This window comes from Hippoglossus hippoglossus, chromosome 9 (genome assembly GCF_009819705.1).
Source record: "Hippoglossus hippoglossus isolate fHipHip1 chromosome 9, fHipHip1.pri, whole genome shotgun sequence".
NCBI classification, from domain to species: Eukaryota; Metazoa; Chordata; class Actinopteri; order Pleuronectiformes; family Pleuronectidae; genus Hippoglossus; species Hippoglossus hippoglossus.
In genome coordinates, this window is record NC_047159.1 from 14,593,920 (window position 1) to 14,618,739 (window position 24,820).

The following is a 24,820-nucleotide window of genomic DNA, read 5'->3' on the forward strand; positions in this document are numbered from 1 at the left end:
TTCTGGTCTCTTGAAAGAGTCGTCAGTGACCCAGCTTAGTTTTAACCGTCCAAATTGTCAAATCTCATTCGTCTAGTGTGCAGCTAATGTCTGTTTTAGACTACCATGCTGATAATGACTGATTGTGACAAGAGATATTGGCTCATCCATTAGGATGTTACTTTCATATCATCTTTCCATTATAAAGTCCATTGGGGCCACTGGCAGGGGCCCATGTTTGGATTCCCCAGCAGACGTAAGGGTGCCAACAGCTGGAAATTGTGCCCGACTCCTGACAACGCTGTTGGAGAAATTAGGGTTATGGCACAACGACGGTCCACAGATAATCAGAACACAGAGGAAAGGGCCTCTCTGCTCTCTGAGACACCACAGGAGGAGAAAAGTGATCTAACAGAGCACGATGTAGAAATATAGATCAGACTTTTTTTGGTGCACAGAGACTCCTACTGAAGACAAAGGTTTTCAGGTTAATGTAAGGGAATTTATATAATGTTAAAACTAAACCAAAAGAGTCTTCACCACATTTCTTTTAACTCCCCTCTGCGATTATGAGGAAGAATCCGTTCCATCGTGTCTGATTCTGTCTGTAATGGGTGAGCATGGTGCTGGGTGAAGAGGCGTGAGGCGTCCATGATAAATGATAGTTTTAAATCCCACACATCATCCTCTGTGCACCCGGCACGTGCAGCTGCAAGTTAGTGGACTCTGAGCCAACACTTCTCCGTCTCATAAAGAAGAATAGAGAATCAGGTCAGCAACAGTCATCATCCGCACTTTAAGTCAACATCGCAGGTAGTTTATCTCCACACGAGGTAGATTCCATGAGCTAAACCGTGGAGTCATCAGTGGGCACGGTTTAGGAAAATGCCAGTGATAATAAACGACCTGACATTTGAATATTCTGGGTTGATATTTAGGCGAAGGCGTTTAAGTGTGCGACAGTAAGCATCACATTTGACTAAAACACTAGTTGGTTAAATACTCTGTCATACTTTGGTCTAAAGAAATCTAAATGTGCACGCAACATGTTTTTAAAATATAGGATTATTAGAAATGGTCACATTTGTGGTATTTAGTTTGATTGGGCTGTTGCGGCTAAGGAGGTAGAGAGGGTTGTCCACGAACCAGATGGTCGATGGTCCAGTCCCCGGCTCCTCCACATTCTGAAGTGTCATGTAACTGTGCCGACAGGGTGTGAATGGTGTTACTAGATGTGTGGATGCAACTCATACGGTGTATTGAATGGTTGATAAGACTGAAGAAGCGCTACATAAATACTCTACATTTATCTATCTGATTCCAACAAATCATTCTTTGAAAATAATAAACAATGGAAATATATGATCAATATATTCACAGTATAAATATTGATCCTGTTCAGCATAAGGAATTGTGCGTTTATGGATTCTATTTTACAAAAATGTAAAACATTTGTGTTGAATATTTCATTTGGTTTAATAAAAGCCTGATGTTGTGATTTCTTGTCTGAGCCATTTGTAAACTACCAATTTTGAGGGCTTTTCATTTTGAAATGTAGCATTTCAAATGATGTTGTAATTACCACATTCTACAGTACTTAAATACATTATACACCAGTAAAATGTTAATGGAGATTGCGATAGGAACGCTAAAATAAAAGTATGGCAAACAAACCAGCTGACAGTATTGTACTGTGAAGCTACTATACAGCTCAGTACTGTGATGTTTTTTACTGTGATAAACTGTTGTGGTTTACAGTATAGGTACACTGTAGAATAACAGTATCATGCTGGCAACTGTAGCTGCCAGTCATTTAGGGAATAAAGAAAATAAAATCCCTCTTCAGTTCAACAACATAAAACATGTCGACAGCCGTACACCGGGTTATGTATCAGTACAACACTTTATTTCAGGTCCCACGAATGAGCTGATCACTTCATGATCTATGATTAAATCCAAGATGTGACGCCTCGTGGCTCCGGTGAGGTCCAGGTGAAGCTGTGTCGTTGGAGTAATAGAAATTTCCACTATAAGAAACATCTGTTTGGTCGCCTATAAGAAATCCCAACCTTGAGGTGTTCAGAGCTGGAGCATCTACAGTGTTAACTGATTTTTATCAATTAGTATAGTGGAGGGAGCAGGCGCACGGTCCTGGATGCTGCGCTCTGATTGGTCCAAACGCCAAACTCGTAACGCGCAGCGCTCCCATATAAACCCGCGCAGACCTGACATCGGCATCTGTCAAAGGGATAGTGAGGAGTCCGGTGTGCACACGTTTCGCTGGCAGCCTGTACTTGTGCCACATAGTGTTGCTCTGCTCGCGTTTGGAGCCTCGTTTCTCCCATTAATCCCACGCAGAGCAGGAGGCGTCCCTTTGCGTTCAGTTGTGTGATGATCTGTGTTGAGAAGAGGACGATGCCTCTGAGGACCGGACTTTTCCTCCTGATGGTGCTGAACGCATCCGCTTACGAACTGGACCAGAACGAGTCTTATTCGCCCAGGAGAGCACGCTTCTCTGCCAACAGCCCTTGTAAGTATCACGCTGCTCCTATCTGCATACATCTCAGAGGGCGCACAGCTTTTACGCACCATTAACGCAACGCACAGCAGCAAACACTCTTTTATTTCCTCTCTTGTTTTATGTTTGGCCTATGCAGCCTTTCCCTGTCTAAATGAGGGGATTGATCTTGGGAGAAATCAGCTGGATTGAGGCTGTAGGTTTTTTTTTTTTGCCGGTGTCCTGCCGGCAACAGATGAGCATGGAGCCTGGCGCTGACACCTGAGAGTGCAGGCTGTGTCATGCTGTTCGTCTCTGTGGCTTTGGCTGCTGCAATGGTCCAACTATTCAGCATTAGAGTGGACTTGCGGTGGTTACAATGCATGAAACACAAGTCCTCCTGTGTATTCAAGTCAGAAATAAAAGAAGGCGGGTACACCTTTTGTACATTTTCTCCAGCATGCCTCAGGAAAAGCCACAGACCCACTGGGGCTGTGGCTGAAAATCCCTCTTAAAAATCATCAGAAAATGACACAGCAAAGCACGAATGTGCATGGCTTCATTCAAATGTTCACTTTTCTCCCTTAACACAAAAAGGTACAGCCCCAGTATCAGGGATGCTGATTCCCTCCTGCAGGAAGTGCTTCATCATCATAAGATTTGCAGCTCCCTTCTCTCTGTATTTTTGGGAGCGACCTCTGGTCCCTGATGGCAGACACACTTTATCTGAGTGCGCAGGTCAAAATAGGGGCCCCAGATTCAAAGTCTGCCAAGCAGGTTCAGGATCCTCAGTGACATCTCCTAACACTTATTACCAATGACTTGAGTCAGGCCGCCTGCCATCTCACTGGAGGAGAACTATCACTGATTTACAGAAAGGGTTTTATAGCCACACATTGTTGTAACTTTTCAAGTCGGCCACGTGTGTTTCTTATGGTCGAGATTGGTTTTTGGTGAATGGATGGAACGACTGAATGCGGCAGGTTGTTTTACAGCTTTTACAAAGCTGAGGATCAGGGTTACTAGTGGGTTAATAAGCCAAATAACTCTGACAGTCATGTGATGCTTCTGAAATGAACATGGCAGCATTTTCAGAGTGTGTGTTTCATTACGTATATGTGCATGGGATCAGTTGTGGATGTGCATATGGATTGTGACACCTGCTCTGTTAATGGTTCCGAATATTAAAGCGGTTTGGAACCACGGCCTTTAAATTCAGCTCGACAATTACGGCCTGTGTAAAATAATTGAAAACAGAGTCTTGTGGGACAGAGTGTTCGTATGTGTGTGTGCCAGCGGTACAAGTATGTTTATGTGTGTCTGCAGGCACGCCAACAATTTTCAGGAAACTCTTTGGTATTTCTGGTGTTGTTCGTCCAAGCTCTGCTGAAAAGACCCAAACAGTAGAATATAGGTGTCTGCCAAGAGAAAAGTCCACCAGCGCCAAACAGTGTCTGAGAGTCTCCGAGTTGTAAGGTGTCCAATCCGCGGTCGAGTCACAGTTTGACCCAGAGTGACTGTACAGTATGGCTTTTGTGAATCACCAAAGTATGAAAGTTCTCTTTTGTTTGTCGCATACTTTGGCCCGAACCCCGGCAACCCCTTGTGTAATGAGCTCAGTGAGTGTGCAGCGATTCCCAGTGAACCCAACTGTTGGCTCCCCCCGCTGACGGTCCATTCTCTGTGCCCACAGCAGATGTGGCACGCTGTCTCAACAGTGCCCTCCAAGTCGGCTGCGGAGCCTTCGCCTGCCTGGAAAACTCAACTTGTGACACAGATGGCATGCATGACATCTGCAAGTCCTTCTTATACAGTGCTGCTAAATTTGACACTCAGGTACACACTTCAATTCATTATCCACCATGACATGTTATGTATTTACATGCACGTGAGCACTGTAGTATTATAAGGGTGTTGCTGGCAGGGAAAAGAATGTGTGAACCACTGCGGTTCTTTCTTTCTTTTTTTTACAGGGTAAAGCATTTGTGAAGGAGAGCCTTAAGTGCATTGCCAATGGCATCACCTCGAAGGCATTCCCCACCATCCGCCGCTGCTCCACCTTCCAAAGAATGATATCTGAGGTCCAAGAGGAATGTTACAGCAAGCTGGATATCTGCACTGTTGCCCGATCGAATCCAGATGCTATTGGTGAAGTGGCACAGCTGCCAAGTCACTTCCCCAATAGGTGAGCTCCCCCCCCCCCCCCCGCACTGGACATACAAGTTGATTCATGTTATCAAGTTAATAAAAAGACACCCAAAATGCTGCTCGTAGTGCAAATATATACGTCTTGGCTTTATGTAGGTGTGTCAGATGTCTATATCTCTACTGATGTTTAGCTTCATCATCTGCTCCATGCAGTCATTCATACAATGCAAGAAAATTAAACAGGAATATCAAGTTTAGACGGTTTGGTTCCTATTTTTGTGGCTTTACATGTAGGATTAGGGTTTGGGTGTGGATAGGGAGGGGGAGCACGAGGCTTAAAAGGGACTGCAGCCGGGATGGTCACTCCCATATGGATTTCAACAGACTTTACAGCACATGTGCAAATATATAGAAAGGTTATATGAGCATTTGACAGCGCAACAAGAACACATTGCAGATTTCTGTCCCTTTTAAAAATTCCTTGTGTGATGCTTCATGTCATTGTAGGTTTTACGGTAAGCTGCTTCAAAGCCTGATGGACTGCGACGAGGACACGGTGGACCTCGTCCGAACCAGCATGGTGTCGCGGCTGGGCCCAGAGATGACCATGCTTATTCAGCTGCTGCAGAGCAAGCCCTGCCCATCCACTGCTGTGGCTGCAGCTGCCGCCATCCCAACTGGAGTGGAGGGCCGTGGGAGCTGGCGCTGGTCCATGGGTCCCCATATGTACAAGATCCAGCCTAATCTGCGAAACAGAGACTCTGCCAGTCATTTTGGCAAAAAGCGCTCCGCCAGTGACAGCTCCTAACTTCCGCTCAGTCTCAAAAAGAAAAAAAAAAAAAAACACTCACACCCCTCGAAACATCACGAAAGCTCCTCTATTCCCTAGGGGTGATAAGAATCCATTCCTCCGCTAGACTGGTTACAGAAATATGCTCCTCTAGGGAAAGCTGGAATGCCCCATAGAGTTGATATCAGAGTTTGATTGTTGTTATATTGTAAATCCTACACTTTAGGCTTGAGAGAACCCCCCCCCCTTCCATCGACTGTTTCCAAACATGTCCGCTCACATTTAGTGTTGAACATGTAGCTGTTGCATCCGTGCAACGTGGTCCTGTTCGATCCTTTTCACCTTCTCCAACTGAGATGAATGCTTATGACGTCGTTTGATGCCAAGCAAAAAAAAAAGAGAAAAAAAAAAAAGAAGCAGCCATGATGGCTGACGCCTCTAGAGCACAAAAACACAATCTCATAATCCTGACATGTCTTCATGAATTGAAATAAGTAGTTGGATTATTATTAGTTTCTTGATAGGAAAGGGAAATCATTGGTAGATGTGTCTAATATTGCTGCAATGAGACCAGTCAAATAATTGTGAGCATGAGATGTGGAAATGAGTTTCATATCTATTTTCTGACATTAACACTAACACTTAAATGTACTGTATACTGAGTTTACTGAGACAGCCATAGCACGCCCTCTAAAAGAGAGTGCTCACACGGAGTGAGGTCTGTAGAGGTTTTATCCTAACCTTTGAGAGGTTACCTTAAACTGACCAAAAAACTTCAAACTGCCCTGAATGCTATTCATGAAATACCAAAATAGTGTATAGCTATAGCACTTATAATTTGTTTTTTTATTCACTTTTTTTCGATGGCAGATGTAGTCATGTGTTTCAAATCATCGTCCTGCACGTCCTGCACAAGGAGTGTCCGGGTCATGGCCGAGTCTGTCGATCAGGAAATAAAAAAGATACATTTTTGCACATCTTGCATCCAGACACTTGTAACGCATAAGACTGTTGAGCTCTACAGTACATGTGGGAGCATGTTTAGTGGAATCTGTGTCCATGTTCTTAGCTGAGTGTGAAGCAGTGGTGTATGCGCAGTGGCTGATTAGCACGTTCACCGCTGAGACTGAGAGCGGCCATCTTCTCGGGCTGATGAGCGTCCCTCTCTGAGGTGAATCATGTGACATACACACTGGCTTCCGGCGTCAAGATAGAGAGTGACTATTTAAAAAAAAAAAAAAAAAAGCCTTGTTTGGAATAATATTTATTTTCCTACTTTATTATTTAATGTTTTTATTTTTATTTTAATGCATTCATGTAGTTTTGATTAGTTTACAGATTTTAAACAGTTCAGTCATGGCTCCTATTTGAACGTGAGCTCTACACCAAAAAGAAAAAAAAAAAAGCTGAGCTGACACTCTGGGGACTGAATGAGGCCCATGTCATGACTCTGTGCTGGACATAGGAGAACACGGTTGGTCATTCAAGTCAGGTGATCTACTTTATGGTTGTCACAAGGACTACAGCGTCATTTTGACACACTTTCTGGTTTGATAATAAGGATGCAGCTGCTAGACGTAATGAGGTTTGTGCACATCACGGAGGATTGAACGGGTTTGAAGCGACACCAGCATAAAGCGACCTCGTGGTGATGTTTGTGATGGTTCTGCACTAGTTTTTGGTGCGAAATCCATTTTCCTTTAGACGGTTGGCTGCGTGCTGACAAATTCTAACCACGCGGATCCAGAAATATTCATCTTCACTTTCTGATTGGATGTTTTTCAACATATTAACCGCTTGACCAGGAAATTATTCATGGATCTCGATTAATAAAACCAGGCACAGAGGACTGATATCTAGTGTTTGATCTTCATCAGGGCTGTGTTGGTTTGGTTTGATCAAATTTGACGCTGACTGGCAACATTAGTAAACATCTTCAGAGATGTTGTCAGATTTATATTCAGATGTTGCCAAATCCTAATCAGGGTACAAAAAGGGTGTGACCTTCATTTTCTGAACGATCAGCGCACGCTTCAAACCTGCAGGAAGAGTGCAGACAAAAAAAACACATGCAGAAATCACAAAGATGCTGATTCATGTACCACAACACTCATAGTTAGCAGTTGATGTTTTCAGGGGCCTTTAAGAGAGTGGTGTCATCCAGGATGAAGACAAACTTAAGGTAGTAACGGTCACTCAGAAGATTAGAGAGATTTAACAGTTTCATTCTATGTAAAAAATAACAAAATGAAACCTCAGTATATACACTTCAACTCTATAAGTCCCATAAGATTCCATTCATGAAGCAAATCTTTCAAGACAATCATTCCGAATCAGTGCAGAGCCTCGGTCACTGAGAAGTGTCTTCATGCTGGTGTTTGCTTTATCTAAACCTGGTGGACAGATGGGGGTTTGGTAACAGATACTTTTAGATAATTGATGGCGTACATTTCTGTTTTGCAGTAAATTGCAAATCTTTGTGCACAGTGAAAATACAATATAGAGATTAACTTGGCACCAGGGCTGAGTTCAGTTCACTATCAAGCAGCTTGATTTCGAAAATTCCCTTTGCAAACTGACCATCCTACAGTTTGCTTTATAACTAAATTATAAAGAATTATTGAGCATATTATTATTTCCAATACAGCTTTTATTTTGACTTCATGAAAAGAACTGAATCCGGTCCTGTTTATGGGGAAAAAAAGTGAATCTATATATTGTTATATTATTATTTTATATTGGATTGATGATTATAGTGAAGCACAAACCAGAAAAGGAGATGTTTCATTTTTTTTGTGTCAATTTAACAGCTATCTTTAAGATTTCCAAACTATGCAATAATCTCGAACGGATTCACAGCAACACATAAATTGACCTTTATTTCATTCAGTGCCAGCTGATGCTGTGTGAGTAAAGCAGCAGCACATGTCCTGCACGCACAGTGTGCAGACGTCGCTCCTCTGTATCGCTCTCTGTTCCTGTGGATTTTAGTTTTTTAGTTTTTTGTAAAGTGGTGTTTGCTTTTGTTCTGTGAATCTGATCTTTTTTTTTTCTTTTGTGTCATTTGGTGCGAAAGGCAGTTGTGAAGGAATCACTTTGGGAAGAGCTATAGTCACACTGTAGTATATCCTAGCTTACTATTTTTATGTTTAATATGCACTTTGCATCTTAACCACTATAAAGGGCATTGAAACATTCTGCACACGTGCAACATGTTTTATTTAGCCGGTGAATGGAAAAGCAGTCAGAATAAGTTGCATCCTGAAGGGTCGGGGCTTCTTCATGTACTAATGATACATATGTCTGTATCTCTGTTGTCCATGGGTAAATCCAAAACCCAACAGCTGCTGCTAAACTCTTACTTCCCTGTATGATGCTGTCCAGATGCCCGTCCACTGTGGCCACACTCTGACCCGTCACAACACACAGTGAGCTCAGCATCGCCCGCTCGTTTGCATTTCAGCATTTTCTAAATGTCGATCCATGTCCTCATATTTATTTTCGATGAACATTCCTCGTGTCAAATATATTTGGCAAGGGCAAATTGACTGTTTCCTCACCGTCAAATGTAATGGTAATTTCAGAGAATGTACCTGTACACTGAATGTCTGCTTTGACTAGAACACGCCCAAGGTTAGGTGACCCATGAAGGCTATTGGTTAAAAAAAAAAACTAAAAAAACAACAGTGAGAGAAGTAATAAGGCTTTCGCTTTCTTTCTGTTTTCGTTTTTTAAATTCAACTATAGGGTGCTTAAGGTGGTACTGCAGTATTGTTCAAATGACCCATGGTGACTTTTGTGAAACTGTTTCTCCTGTCAACACTAGAGACTAAAGACTCCCTCACTTCTGGCACTTCATGGTACTCTTTTCCTCTCAAGACTTGAAATAGATTGATAAATGTTGTTGTGCTTAAAACAAAATTCAAAAAGCTTCAGTGACTAGTAAAGTTTATTTTGTATTCATATATATATATAAATATATATAAATATATATATATATAAGTGACAGTTATTTTACTATTGAATTCAAAAAGTTATCAAGGATTTGAGGAGATTTACTGAAGTTCAGATGCTATGTAACGCATGATTGACCCTTGTGAATCACTTGCACTTTAGAATATACCCATATACATATATACCCATACTGTGTATATGTTTGGGTTTTTCCTCTGTACTGAAAAGTCATGAAAGATACAAATGCATCAAATGTGTGTCTTTTGCTGATCAGAAATAAAATATTTATCATATCTGGCATATGGTATCACATACGTTGCTTTGCTCTTCTTTCACTCATTTAGATCCGTCCTCACAGATTCACATCAAAACTGAACAATTTAAAGTCCTTCGATACTTTGTCATTCTTCTACGTCAGTTGTTCTAAGCTACCTGATATGACTGTTATCAGATCAAATCATTATAATAATAATAAACTTTGTATATGTATGCATCACTTACATAGCCCTGAAAAAGCTTTACAGACAATAACCAGAATAAAGCAATAAAATAAACGTCTAGTTAAAAGACATTTTATTAATAATTTTTAATAGAGTATATTGAGGTAGCTTGTCAGTCTGACAAAGGGTAATGACAGATGTGGAGCCATTCATCCAGAACCTACACCACTTAACCTATTGGGGGTTGTGTGGGGAGCTGGAGCCAATCAGCTGACATTGGGTGAGAGGCAGGGTATAACCTGGACAGGTCACCAGTCCATCGCAGGGTCAACAACAAAGGCAAACATCCATCCACCCTCACACTCACACCTTCAGTCAGCTTAGAGTCTCCACTCAACCTTACACCAGTCTGCATGTATTTGGACGGTGGGAAGATACCAGAGTTCCTGGAGAAATCCCACGCTTACATAGCATGAACATAAAACTCCAGACAGAAAGACAGGGATTTGAACCAGTGACCGCACCATGCTGCCCCCAGCTGCAGAGCCCTGACAGTGATAACAGCCTTATCACCCATTTATCTCATTGATCCAGTTTGTGGAGCCCAGAAGGCGAGACCAGCCTCCTGAACATACCAGGTTAAGTCAGCCCCTATAGCCCATATGTACGGGATGGATGTTTCTGGATAACGCCCATTAAAATAATAAATGAAATTGGCTCTGACTTCATGACTTTAGTTCTTAGCAAACCCCACAGTGTGGGGTTTAATAAAAGCAGATGTAAGCCGAGTAAAGTTTTTCTTTCCCCTGCTGGTAAATAAACTTAAAGATGCATTTATGCTCCGACTCTATGGGTCACTGCAATGGCAGCACAAACACAACCCCACTCCCCAAAATGAAATGTTTGAGAACATGCTCATAGGTCTCCTCAAAAACCACACAACACATAAACATAGAAGTAGTAAACTGCCATGACCTGTTGAGCAAGACATGGAGATTGTTCTCTGAAACTCCCCGGCTGGATTTTCTGGTTTCGCTTTATCACCAGCCCCTTAAACCAGACCACAAAATCGACAATAAATGTGTCAACCATGACTCCACAAAATAGTATCCAGGGCTGTAACCATTTCTAATTTCCTCAGCAACATAAAAACTGGCAGCAGAGACACAGTCCTCGGTGCTGCCATCATACCAGACACTTGGCACCAGATTTTCTTTTCTTTGGGAGAAATGCATCTGTTTCGGTTTCGGCTTCAATTCCACAACTCAATAAAAAAAGCAGGATGGCAAGTTTGGATTATTCTCAACCAGATAATTAGCAACCAAAAAACACTCTTAACGCAAAGTGCCATTCCAACCCTGATCATCGACCTTTGACCCAAGTTGATTGGGGACCAGCTACATTCTATTAGTGATTATTGATAACTATGTTCACCAAGAAGCTTATGTTTTCATATCCATTGTTAGTCTGTTTGGTTTATTAGCAGGATTATGCAAACACTACTGGACGGATTACCATGAAAACATGTAAAATGATGCAGTATGAGTCAGGAAAGAACCCATTTCCCCGGAGTTCTCAGAGAATAATTCATGGATGATGAAAAAAAATCAGACAGGTTTGGAGGACTGATATTTATGAGTGTGTGTAATTTGGTGCAGATCCAAATAAAAATACGGATCTAATGAATTTAAATGTAGTTTTATAAAGGGGGCAGCATGAAAAATCAAGCCCAACGCCTCAAGTTATCAGGGCAGTGTGTAATTCTTACTTTCCCTTTCATATACGTATTCATTTAACAGGAATATAACACATATCCAATGCCAAGGTGTGTGTTGCAGTGAGAGGAGTGTGTCATGTGAGAGTAACAAGTGTCATGTGGACTCAAGCTGACTGCTGCGACTGGTGCACAGTTTGATTTACGTTCACATTTTGTCTCACAAAGAAGACGTTTTCCAAGCAGGCGTCCACAACATCGACACCAGCTCCATTTCTGCCCCAAGTCTACATCGAAGGAGGTGATATCGGAGGTGATGAGCCGACATGTCAGCAGTCCTCATCCTCCTAGTCTGAGCTTCTCAAACCACGAAGTGCTTGCCGAACACTGTCACTGTCTAGCCAGGCTTTATCTAAAAAGGTGAAGGTCATCATTCTTTTTCAAATCATCACTTTTAACGGAGTGTCTATTTACCACGGACACGGAGGTCCTGGCCGTAGATACTTCCCTTGTCCTCATGCACGATTGCCCAGTTGGCGACATTAATGTTTTTTTAAAGCCCAAGTTAGACTCTGTTGTAAGATTAAATACAAATCTACAATCCAATTTGTCTGACAAATGTTTACGACATCCATTTCTTTGAGCTTTCTATTGTCGAACGACTGATTTAGACCTTCACTGTGTAATGCACAGGCTGAAAATGATAAAGCAGCTGCTCTATTAAGCACAAATCATCAGCACATAACACGGTTTACCACATCCCCTCAGTGCTCTGCATGTGTGACAAATCCTGCAGGACCTGCGAAGGAAGATGAAGGACGCGGCGAGCACCTCCTGGTGAAAATGAACTTTCTTAAACTTGAGCACAAACGAGCTGAAACTGCAGAGTGCCTGTTTGCTGTGAGAGCCTGAGGAAAAGAGGGGGCAGAACGCGGAAGGCTCCGTGGACGCTAATCTCAGTCAGAGGGAGATATAATTTCATGCCTATTTAGAGAAGAGTCCTGAAGGGCTTTCTCATCAGCCGGCTCTCCAGTCTCATGGATAGGTGATGCAGCAGCTCTGCACACTGATTCTATCATCCCCCTCTTTAAAGAGACATTCACTCTGCACTCATCAATGGATTTAACAGCAGCACGATGGACAGAACGAGAGAGTTTTCCTCTGCACGGTCAGTGCAGGCATGTGTGAGTCTGTCTGCCTGGTTACATTGCTGCAGTTATGTAGTGGGCAGCTCTTAAAAAGCAATTAGGGTGGAATTACTGCTTTCAACACACAGAGGCATCTTGTTGCCAGGAAACATTTGAACAGATTTTTTGACCCTGCCTATTCACTTTGTTGCCTGTTGCTTGGACTGCTGCCGAGTGTATCACCACCCTGACAGTCACAACCAGAGCAATAATGAATAATGACGAAATTAGAATATCATTATGCAGATGCAATTCATACCATCTGCTTGTGTGTTTTTTTTTTTATTCAGAGACAATGATATGATACCTTCTGCTTCTCAGCAAGGTTTTACAAACCTTATGCATGTGCATGCTTGTAAAATACATCTGTCTGCAGTGCACACATAATTGCACACAATGTCACATAAATATGAGATATAAATGCATGCATTTTAACCGTGGGGTGCACAAACTCCTCGCACAAACACTCACCCTCCACTCAATGATCAGAAATGACTCTGAAGCGTCTGCCTACAATCTGCAGGCCAGCAAAAAAAAACCTCACCACTGTTTGTCACTGTTATAACACTTGATCACATTCTGAGGGAGGAAAGCTACGTATCCATGGTGCATGCACAGTGTCAGCAATTTGATGGGACAAATGAACAATGCACTGTGGTTAGGTATATGGCAATTGCCTCTCCCCTCTCCCAGTGTGTTTTATATTCATTATGTCCTTCTCTTTCCCATGAAACTTGTGGCATATTCATCAGCAGTGTGACAAATTAGATGTGCAGTGAAATGGAGTATGACTGAGAGCAGTGGAAGATTAGATCCACTCCAATCTCACCCTGCAATCACTATCCCTTCATTTCTATGGGGAAATACCCAAGGACGGGAAAGAAAATTAGATCAAATTTTTACTGAAGGAAGCGGCGGAGTGGCAGGGGGAAGAGATGAAACAGAGCGTTTTCCATTTCTGCCAGAGCATCTCTAGATTTGTCAGTTTTAAGTTCTGGATGTGCTGAATACAATTAACTAAACCTTTACCCGGACTGCACAGCTGCACATAAACATATAGGTGGACAGATGGATAGTAAGTTATAGGTTCACTGCATTTTGTCACCTAACATTTATCTTTTTTTCACTTTGCACAACACCATGCTATTTGTGCACCGAATGTGCACCACCTCAGCAATCAGACTGATTGAGCCAATTGGGCTTCATGTGCAGTCACTTTACAGCTGAAATGCACTCCAACTCTCAAATGTTGCTCGCTCTTGCAGCACCCGGCTGTTTTAACAGCTCTCCAGCTCAACACTGAACTTTAAATAACAGCCAGGCAGGTTTCACCAGTGTGGAGGAAGCCCTGTTCCACACAGTGCTGGTACCTATGATTTCCTTTGTGCCAAATTCCACTTGCGTTTCATGACTACATCTTTCTGTGACAGGACATGGAGGAACATAACATACGACTGGGCCATAGAAGAGAAACTCACAGGATATTCAAGTTGAAACAAGTTTAAACACAAAGAACAGATTAAGAATCTATTGCCTTTGTCCACTTTCCTTTTCTGAGAATCTCCTCGTGTTTAAGAGACATTAAATGTGTTCAATGTGTCCTGTAATTTGTGACTTGAACTCTGTGAGACACTGAATGACAGTAAATAATGACATTCTTTCTGGTCCTCCAGCGTGGATGAAAACCTCCTCTTATTGGAGCTGGTGGATTTAAAACAATGTGACAGAGACATCTAGTGGCTAAAAGCCGGTTGCACCAGTTCCTTCATACATGTCGCATACAACCAGCAAGACATACTGGACAAACTGGTCCAAATAAAATGACAAACTCACAAGTACCGCACACTTTAGGCAAAGCTTGCATATGACGGATAGCAGTCATATCTGTCATAGCAAAATTAAGTGGTTATTCCAAATATGTAATTTTAGTAAGTCAGAATTCATCTGCTGCATCTTCCTTAACAATAATTGTGTTCATCAAAATCATTGTTTGAAACAACCCCTCAACATTTCTGTTATAGATGTCAGTGTGCTACATAAATAAAGCATTAAGACACTGAAAACAAGGGTCAATGTTTGTATAACACCGAAATCATCTTAAGATGTCTATGTCACTCCTTTGAACCACATATATAACAGTCTCCCAAAGCAAACCCAAATAAGCACAGTAGAAACAGTTCAGATGAGATGTTACCACAGTTTGGCTCTGGCTTGAAACATGACCGTGACGACCCTCCCTGAGGAGGCCTCTCTCTGCGGGGTCCTGATGGGAGGAGTCTGGTCTTCAGGTAGATTCACCTCACCTGGTCGAGCGGCACCATGTGAGCTGGTGACATTCAGCCAGTCTCTCTCCCAACGGCTTCCACTGTTTGGTTGGGGTTGTAATTTTATGTCTACATTTAAATTTCCCTGTGGATGCTCTTAAAAGATTGTGTTTGTAGTGTATGACAGCTGCATTTGTCTGTTTGTATTGTGTTCATTGTTGTAACAATGTTTTGTTGCCCCCTTGTCTCTCTTGTAAAAGAGATTATATCTCAAAGAGACGTTTACCTGGTTCAATAAAGGATATATTCAAATGTGATCAAGCGTTACCAAATAGCACACACTCAGTTCCCTAAATTTTCAGTTCCCCTTTTTTACCAAGATCCATTAATTATGCCCTGGGAAATCTGTGAAAATGTTAAAAAAAAAAACCTATTTTGCAATATTGAAGAAAGTTACAAAGAAAAATCCTGGATCCTCCCCTTTGTCCATATCGGCATCAAACTTTTATGGGTTCTCTCTTAGCTAATGGGTTCTCTCTCACCCGTCACCAAATATCATTGAAATTAGTTTTTTCGTTATCCTGCTGACAATCGAACTAACCAAAAAACAGACTGACAGGGGAGGAGAAGACAACCTCCTTGGCAGAGGAAGTAACAATCAGTAATTGTGTGATTTAACAAAGTGTAGAAAAGCAAAAGCTGAAACATGAATATGTGACATTTATCTGCTCAGATGCTTCATTAGAGTTTGGCAGCTGGTGCAGGTGAGAGTAAATAGATAATATTAAATACAGATAATAAAATGTAAACATTGATTTCAATGGGTAAGAGTGATTGTGTGATAAAGTGATGACAGTTGTTTCATAGGAATCTTCAGTTGACATGTTTCACTGTCAGTGGGTTTCTACATAAACCACATTGCATTTAGAGAATGTAACCCATATATTTCTGGGGGAGTCTATAATGTCACATAATGTTTTGTGAGTATCCTCAGTTAATTGGCCAAAGGAAAAGCTGGGTAGAGTTTCACCCCTCTCTATCTCCTCTTTCTGCTGCTATCAGCCTCCTATTTAGCTGTATGATGAATTAGGGGTATTTAGTGGTAAACTCTACTCAGCTGGCGTCTTATATTACAGAGAGGGGACGTATAGGAATCAGTGGGAAAGGCTTTGATTTGAAGGAGTGACAGAGAGTCAGAGAGAGCATTGCTCCGAGCCTTCGGAGAACACTGCCGCAGTGATTAAGTCATTTACTCATCAAACTGAACACCCTGAAATCCCCGAGGTGTCAAACAACTCACAGTTAACATGTGAGGTTTTTTCCCCCTCTGCTTTTGAAGTTCAGGTTTCTTATCACTTTAGAAATCCTGAGTATTTCAGTTAGGTTTTAGGGTTTTGTTTATCCAGCAGCTGCAGGAAGCAGGTACAGCAGAAACAGATACAGCAAATACAGATGTTGAAGAACACACAAAACAAATGCAACAACAATCTACCAAACGCGAAAAGATATTTAATTAATGAAAATAAATTTAGAAAGTGACGGCATTGTTTACTATTCCAGTAAAATCATGAATTGTAAATAATCAAAGAAAACATCATTCAGGATTTTCAAATGAAAGAGCATGAATCTAGTTAAACGCTTTAGTTATCTGATCTGAAATGAAGTGACGCAGAGAAAAATGAAATCAGTAACGTAGAGAAAAATGAATATGCATGTTTTAATCTTATATCTCATATGACTATAGGCTTTTTCGCTCTAATTTTCCATGAGCAAAGAATTCATTAAAAATGTTACTCTGCAAATTTTTTAAAAGAATCTAAATTGTGTCAATTAATGCCCACATTTATAGTTATGACGGGACTTTAACATCATTATAGGTGACACCCTCCCCTATTGCAATACAGTTTGTAAATCCTTTTAAACGATATTGCAGTTCTAAAGTAAAATAGTAGTAAATAGAAGTAAAATCATAATTTCAAGGGAAAACATTAGTTGTAACTTTTATTCCAACTGTTTAACGCCTATATTGCTGCTAAAATACTATTCTGAACTAATACAACTCCATTATAGTGTTAACAGACCTAAGGAATACACAACTAATAAATTACTGATAATGATTTACTTCAACAATTAATTTGTTTACACTATGTACGAATAATCACTGTCTTTTTACATCAGATATAGTTTTTATAGCTGCTTCTTAATTACATTCGTGAGCTGGATGCAACATGTTTTCGTTCTATTGTGCATTTTGCAGTTGCAGCTCTATTGCGCAAGTCTAATTAATATAGCCAAAAGAAGAGGTTGCTTCAAAACAACAAACAAAAGCTCTTAAAAAGATTTTATGTGAATTTAACTTAATGAATACAGTTATTTGAGGTGTAAACATTTGACCCTAAGCTTAACTCAAGACCTTAAAGCTCTTTTAGGCCAAATCTGCAGCAGGTTGAAGTTAAATTTCTACATGACACATGCATCTGGGTTTATATATAAACCACAGGTGACTTCTGAGGCATCAGCAGTGAGTTGGTTTTGTCTCTGGCTTGAAATTTGAACAACAATTTAAAACCAGATCCCAGGGTTGACCTACACAGACTCTTCTCAGGACTGTGTGGATGTTCACTGGCTGTTTTCTATTGTATTCGGCTCCTTTCTGATTTTCTCTGACCTGCAGCAAACTACACAAATTGAACCGGAGAACAGCTTTTACTGACCTGCATGTAACTTCTCAGGAAGATGCATATCACTGGTTCAGTGTGGAAGACGGTCAATCAACAGCTAATTCTTAACCCTAACCAGCAGAGGAATAATCTCAAACTTTTACCATGATTGATCGATTCATTAAATAAAGAACTACTTTCTTTCTATATATTTTTTTCTTTGTCTGTTTCTGGAGGTTTGTTTACATATAGTCACTAAAGGTAAAGACTTTTCAGACTCACATTGTCTGTACTTGTACAATGTGTGATGATGACTGAATAAAAAAATCAGAGGAGAGACAGAGATCTTGATGCAGACAAACTTAGTGATCCTGGGTGTTAATGTGTAACCCTAACCCTAACCCTTTTATTAATTAAATAACAAACTTAAAAAAAAAAAAAAACTTTTATTCTTGAGTGTCACTCAACAGTTTGAGTCTCTGCTTTGAACCCCTGTGCTCGGACGCGGCCTCCACACATCCTGCAGTGCAGCCCGTGTCTGTCCTGGTTCCTGTCTGTGCGCAGGACGCGCGCCTCGGCCTCAGTCATGCATTGCGGGCTGGCGCCGCCGCCTCTCCACTTCCACAACATCAGGTGTAGTGTTACTGTTTGTTGTGGCCTGAGAACACTAATAACGTGGCTGGAAAACAATGTTGATGGTAAAGCTGTTCAACATCACGCAGGATCACTCAACCCACCCACCACCCCCAGACACCCCAGAGACCTGCGCGCTGATGGCTTTTTTCTTTGGCTCATCCGATGGATGGATTACACTGAATAAATTAACCTACACCTCTTTTAAAACACTCACATGAGCTGGAAAAGTTTGACTCATTGCTGATAATGTAAATTCACACTTTTAGCAAACATGCATTGTTTATCCATGAAGAAATGTAGACGTTTTAATTCCTCTCATGTTAAGAATCGATTGTAAAAAAAAAGACAATCGACTGAAAGCAACAACTTAAAACGTATAAATTCGTTCAAATGTTTATTCTGGGTCTAGTTCGTATGGTGCTCAGATCTTATCTCCTAATTAAACTTGTTAATTACGCCTCCTCCCCGGCAGAGAAGGGTGGACATGACGAGAGGAGTTCCTGTAAGGTGAGAAGAAGAAAGGCAGCTGCAGGACTGTGCGCACAGGCAGGCAGGGTGTTGGCCAGTGTTTTGGAGAGAGGTGACAGATCTATCTCTCCCTTTGCGCTTCAGCCGGACCTTTGAATGATTCCTATCTGCCCGGGACCTCCACTCACCAGTCAGTTAGTAAGAGGCGCAGCGTCACCATCACCAGCAGCTCGAGCACAGTGCGTAAAAATCAGGATTTCTTTTAAAAAGTAATTTGCAGCTAACTGAAAGGTTGCGGGGATGCATCCCAGTTCAACCTCGACCTCGACGCCCTTTTCCGTCAAGGATATTCTGAGGCTGGAGCAGCACAGGGACTTTGAGAACGAATTTCTGGTGACGGACCAAGTTGTTCCAATGCAACATCAGCAGCAGCAGCAGCAGCATCAGCAGCAGCAGCATCAGCAGCTCATGCTCGCTGCTTCCAGGAGCAGGGACTTTTATGACAGCCGGTCCGAGCCGTGTGTCCCCGGGACGCAGGAGAAGCTCGACGCGCACAACTCGGCAGCAGAGGAGGAGATAAATGAGCAGGGTGAGATGACACACGCTGTAAATCACCATCAAACCTATTCCTCTTTAAACACCAGTGGCTGTTTGTATGGAGGCCACCTGGCGGAATGGGGCCTTGTGCTCCCAGGGAGGAAAACGGCCTTAGACCTGTAACATTTTCCTTTTGCTTCAGATCTCTCAATTTGAAAGCTCAAGCAAACATCAGTATTATTAGATAAACCACCAAATATGGGGAGACCCATTCACTTGTAATATTTAAACACCAAACACCCATAATTACGCACGTGTAAGGAATAGAAGGAGCAATGAAGTGTGACTAATAGGATTGTTGTTGTTACTATTATTATTTGTTTACTGTGATTAACCAAGGGCACGCTGTTTAATGCACTGTTTGCTGATTTTTGTCTTCAACGTAAATCGATCCATTTAACGACAAGACCAAATTGTAAGTCTGTTTAAGTGGGACAACGTCATATGACCACTTCTATATTTAGATAGATCTATCGTCTTTCAAACGCAACGTCGCGAAAACATTACGATAACCAATTTTACACCTTTTGACTTTTTTCTACACTTACTATTTTATTTTATTTTGTAAGTGGAGGAAATAGGAAGCAAAGTACGGATTTATTTGTGTACAATATATTACAAATACAGTGTACTGCAAAAATAATAAAAACAGTTGTAAATATCTGGTCTCTTGCAGCCATAAAGAGTTAAACTCATCAGATTTGGCATTAACTTTAACCTTACTACGAAAATGTTGGTATAGAAACACATGACATCATCAAACTCCATCAGCAGATTTATCTTATTTTATTTTAGCCTAAAATAACCATTAATTGATGTTTTTACACGTGTAAAAATGGATTATTGAAATTAATATCATTGACCTGTTTTGTGCAGACACGAGCGGTCTGGACAGTTCTCCCGGCTGCGACCTGAGCGCGGAGCAGCAGCGCAGATCCCGGCTGCGCAGGAAGCCGCGGGTCCTCTTCTCCCAGCCGCAGGTGTCCGAGCTGGAGAGGCGCTTCAGGCAGCAGCGCTACCTGTCCGCCCCGGAGAGAGAGCAGCTGGCCCGCATCCTCAAGCTCACCTCCACCCAGGTGAAGATCTGGTTCCAGAACCGCAGGTACAAGTGTAAGCGTCAGAGGCAGGACAAGTCCCTGGAGCTGGCGGGTTATCCACCTGCGCCCAGGAGGGTGGCGGTGCCGGTGCTGGTGCGGGACGGGAAACTCTGCGGCGCCGGCTCGCTCTCGTCCCCCTACAATGTGACGGTGGGACATTATAACCCAGTGTTTGCCAACAGCAGCGTGTACGGCTGCGGTTATCACAGCGTGTCTCCTGCGGCCAACATGGGCGCTGTGCACATGTCCAACAACCAGCTGGTGGATCTAACAGGAGCCGGCGAGGGGCCCTTCAGCCACGGACACTTCCAGGCTTCTTTACAGGGACTGATAGGCTGGTGAGCCCCGGGACATCCACGATCTGTGTGGAAGAAACTGTTAAATATTTTTTGCTGTATATTTTGTATGGAACTGTATGTTTATCCTTTTGAAAAAGTCGGTGGTTAATTAAAAATCAGCTGATATAAGATTCAATTTTTGGTTTCTCTTCAGTCACAGGCTATAATTCACAGTGTAAATAGACATACATTATTAATTGGATTTCTTATTGTTGGTTTTTTTATTGTTTCTTGAAAAAGTTCGAGTTACTTTAAATCAACTAAATATGTTTTATTTAAAATTATTTAATAATTTGCTTCCATTGGCTAATTTCAATTCAGTTTTTCTTTTATAAAACACTTATAACACACGTTTTTTTGTTCATCTGTTTTTCACAATTTCACAAAGTTTACACCTTTCCTACTTTAAAAAGAACCAATGCAAAGCTTTCAGAGGTCCTATAAAATCTCACTGAATAATAAGGCTGGGCAATGAAACATTATAAATAATCGTGGCGATATCATTTTCATTAATTGCAATAATAACAGTTCAATATGTATCGTAAGCTCAGTGAGAAGGAATGACACATAATTGATCCACCTCAGATTTTTACATAGAAGATTTTAAAGCCACAACTGTCACTCATGCAGGAGCTAAATCAGTCTTTAAATTTAAAAGAAATAATAATGTGACATTTATCGTGATCATTTTCTTTATTGACTCATATGGTTTCATTTCACACACCCTGTCCTGCCAAATGATATCAAATTTAACAAGATTCCTCAATCCATTGCTTCCAGTGAGATGATATAATGTCCCCGTGAAAATAAAATAAAACAAAAGCAACATGCCTGATCAGGAACTCTTTAGTGGCTAATTGGCCACAGAGCTTTCCTCTGTGCACTTTATCAAAGAGAGCCATCAAACAGCTAATGGATGAAGTGACATCTGACCTGAGCTGTGCTGCTCTATCAAACTCAGCTCATTATTGTCCCATTCACAAATCCACTGATAAGGCTGCAGAGCCTGTCCCATCCCGGAGCTTTGCTTGGTAAACAAACCCGCAGACAGAGTGGCTCTTTAACTCCTTCAAACTCTCAATCAAACTGGAAACACTTCCAGTCTGACCTGTCACTCACTCCTCCATCAGCCACTGATAAGACCCAAATTTACTTGCACTGCAAAAAGTGTCCGTCAGTTTCCTTTAGCTTCATTGTCCTGGTCCTAAGCCTCACGTGGAAATGTGTATTTATGTGGAGATTTAAAATTGTCACACCAAATGCTTACAACAGAACAGAATCCAACAAAGCCAGTTGTGATGTCTTACCCTAATAATAAATTAATGAATTGACAGCAACAGCAAAACAACAAAAAGTAGTGTGTGTTTGTGTGTGTGTCAGTTTTGATGGACACGGAGGCAGAGGTGCACACAGGGCCTGAGGAGGAGAAACACCTCTAGGGGGAGAGAAGAGCTGCAGGAGCCTCTCTGCACAGATAAGACTGACGCTGCAGACAGAGAGGAGACCAGAGACCCTTCAACAGATCAGATAATGCCTTTGTGTGCGTGTGTGTGTGTTTGTGTGTGTGTGTGTTTGTGTGTCTGTGTGTGTCTGTGTGTGTGTGTGTGTGTGTGTGCAGTTACATCTCTTACTCGGGTTTTAAAAGGTAAGTGATCTTATCTCCTTTGTAATTCTAATTTAGACTTTTACTTCTTAATTGAAATTCAATGTAAATGTAACTTTTCACCTTGGTTACTGACCCATTAATAATTAAAGGTGTTTAATCAATCAACTAGTTCATTCCTTGGTGAATCCATATTTTCAGGGATGCAGGGACACACTCGAGCCTTTTCAGTTCGACTTGATGAACCATCAGTTCTTTTTTATTGTAGACCTGCCTGCTCTCTCACCTTCACACCATTTATTTGGTAAAACAGGTCAAAGGCTCATACCTAATGCAAAGTGGTGGCTATCATTGATTACACAGTGATGGTTGTCTGACTTCAGATGAAGTGGTCTAATAAGACAGCTGGGTCAGCCACAGCCTCAGTAGTTTAACCTGAGGAAATACAATTTGCACTTATAAGGCCGAGTGAACCAAGTATCCACTCTTTGCTTGGGTCAGGATAGGGTTCAAGAATGTGCATTATCTCAGAGAGTGTTAACTGTTAGCTAATAGTGAGACTAGTTGAGCTAGATTATGAGGAATCATGGCTGGAGTGTGGAGCGGGCTGTGACAACTAGTGGGGCCAGCCACAGCGGTCTAGTTTTGGCAGATACAGTGTAGATATGCAGTAAATGGTCCATGTCCGCTGAGAGTTGCATACTCGTTCTGATCACATGCACATTCCCTCAGTCCCATTCATACTAAGATGAGGGTCTACAGCGGTTTGGTGTTCCTAGCATGTGTACCTGATCCCAGGTTCCATTCCAGTAGGTGGTAGTAATGCGCACCCAGGTTGTTTGTCAACTGCCACTTCTGTCAGCAAGTACTCATGACCAAGCGTAGTTACGACTTATCTCCAAGAGTTCACACACATATTTCTTCAGAGTCGGGTTGTACAGATGTGGGACCCGGTGGATCTCCTCAAACCAAGAGCACGCCACCAAAAGGACTGGAAAGGGTTGAACAACAAACTAAATCAAGGAGCATAGAGTTGACGCGCACAACCAGCATGGTTACAAATTTTAGGCTGCACACAGACGTCCAGATTTGTACCCTTCAGAACAAGGGTGGATGTCGACATTTAGATCCCAAGGGCCACAGCAGACCCAGGCTGAGTCACAGTAGGTATTAAAAGCCAGTTTTAAAATATGTTAGGTCAGTTTATAGGTACTTGAGGTCGGGGCTAGAGGTGTCACCTCTCTTGGGGCCCAACAGATTAATGGCTCTGGCTGATGTCCACCGCAGAGCCCGGGGACCGGTCAAACATCATTAAACGTGAATGCTGGGTTTTCCACAGGAACGCTCCTTCTTTGGGGAACAAATATAACTGTGTATTGATTTCTGTCGTCTTCCAGAGATTTGCAAACATGATGATAACAAATAAGCCTATTGAGGTGTTAATGGGTTGGAAAGTGAGCTGAGAGAAATGTGGAATAACAAGTTTCCTGTTGTTGAGAGAGGCAGAAAGAGGAGGGGGGTCTGACAGAGAGATATAACTCAAAACAAAATCCCAGAATAAAGATGCTTGATTACACTGTTTCACTGTTCATGAGGGTCAGTTTAAACAGAGGATGACGTGAGAGACCCATTATGGTTCATTTCAAAAAAAGATTTTCAGTCATCCCGTACACTGCCTTACGTCAACTTTTAAAGAGAAAGAAAAAAGCGGATGTGTCATTTTGGAGTCTGTGATGACATCTTTTAAAAGTCCCTCTGATAATCTGGTGTTTATAACAGAGCTGAGATGGTTCGTAAATCCACGATCAGGGTTTTCTCTGTCCAACCACCCGGCTGACGAAATCCACATAAGAGACTGTTGATTCTGAACTCACTGAGAGAAGAAACTATCCATGAAAGATAAGGGCTGACGGTGGATAATCTGCCTCTCTTCAGACCACATCTCTGGTGAAATAGCTCATTGTGTGGTTGTCCCTGTAGCTTCAAGTGGCTGCTGGCTTGCCGAAGACTCCCACATCTCTTTAACATGACAGAACACTAATTGTTATTATCAAGCTTTGTCTGTGAACTTACCTGTCCAGCCTGATGACATATTTGTTATGTCACACAACACACGGGGTGACGAACTTGCGCAAAACCTGCAGGTGTGGGATTCAACACAATATGACGCTGATGCCGAGCAGATAAATCCACTGTTAGGACAAAAAAGTCTCGCTGCTCGTCGTCCCAGACAATGAAATGACAGGGAAGACAGCAGAAGATTGATGGCACAACAACTATCTGTGACTTAAAGAAAACATTGTCGCCGCACATTACCTGCTGCGGAAGACAAATGCCTTTCGGGGCTAAAAGGTGAGAGGTGACACTATGTCATGTCTCATGCAAAACAAGAGGATGACGACGCATGTGAGGAGTAAAAAGATGTGATTGTTTTCAGTGCAAGCAATC

General features: G+C 41.8%; 2 protein-coding genes across 3 annotated transcripts; both read left to right on the top strand.

Moving 5' to 3' along the window:
* Nucleotides 1–2,232: 2,232 nt before the first annotated feature.
* Nucleotides 2,233–7,492, top strand: stc1 (stanniocalcin 1). Of its 2 annotated transcripts, none has more exons than XM_034596555.1 (4): nt 2,233–2,509; nt 4,170–4,312; nt 4,450–4,661; nt 5,132–7,492. In XM_034596555.1, the coding sequence occupies exons 1-4, from the start codon at nt 2,371–2,373 to the stop codon at nt 5,430–5,432; spliced, it is 795 nt and encodes a 264-aa protein (XP_034452446.1). In that variant the 5' UTR covers nt 2,233–2,370; the 3' UTR covers nt 5,433–7,492. The 2 variants fall into 2 exon arrangements, with proteins under 2 accessions (XP_034452446.1, XP_034452447.1); XM_034596556.1 differs by having other exon boundaries at nt 4,173–4,312.
* An 11,545-nt stretch (nt 7,493–19,037) lies between these two features.
* On the top strand, nt 19,038–20,899 carry nkx2.7 (NK2 transcription factor related 7). Its single transcript, XM_034595527.1, has 2 exons — nt 19,038–19,326; nt 20,211–20,899. Exons 1-2 carry the CDS (start codon nt 19,038–19,040, stop codon nt 20,771–20,773), a joined length of 852 nt encoding a protein of 283 aa, XP_034451418.1. The 3' UTR covers nt 20,774–20,899.
* Nucleotides 20,900–24,820: the final 3,921 nt, after the last annotated feature.

Excerpts from the sequence above, each read along its gene's own strand:
- stc1 (XM_034596555.1), top strand. The coding sequence starts at position 2,371 with ATGATCTGTGTTGAGAAGAGGACGATGCCTCTGAGGACCGGACTTTTC. Across the intron at positions 4,313-4,449 it reads CTGCTAAATTTGACACTCAG|GGTAAAGCATTTGTGAAGGA; the intron begins GTACACACTTCA and ends TTTTTTTTACAG. Across the intron at positions 4,662-5,131 it reads CCAAGTCACTTCCCCAATAG|GTTTTACGGTAAGCTGCTTC; the intron begins GTGAGCTCCCCC and ends ATGTCATTGTAG.
- nkx2.7 (XM_034595527.1), top strand. The coding sequence starts at position 19,038 with ATGCATCCCAGTTCAACCTCGACCTCGACGCCCTTTTCCGTCAAGGAT. Across the intron at positions 19,327-20,210 it reads GGAGGAGATAAATGAGCAGG|ACACGAGCGGTCTGGACAGT; the intron begins GTGAGATGACAC and ends TGTTTTGTGCAG.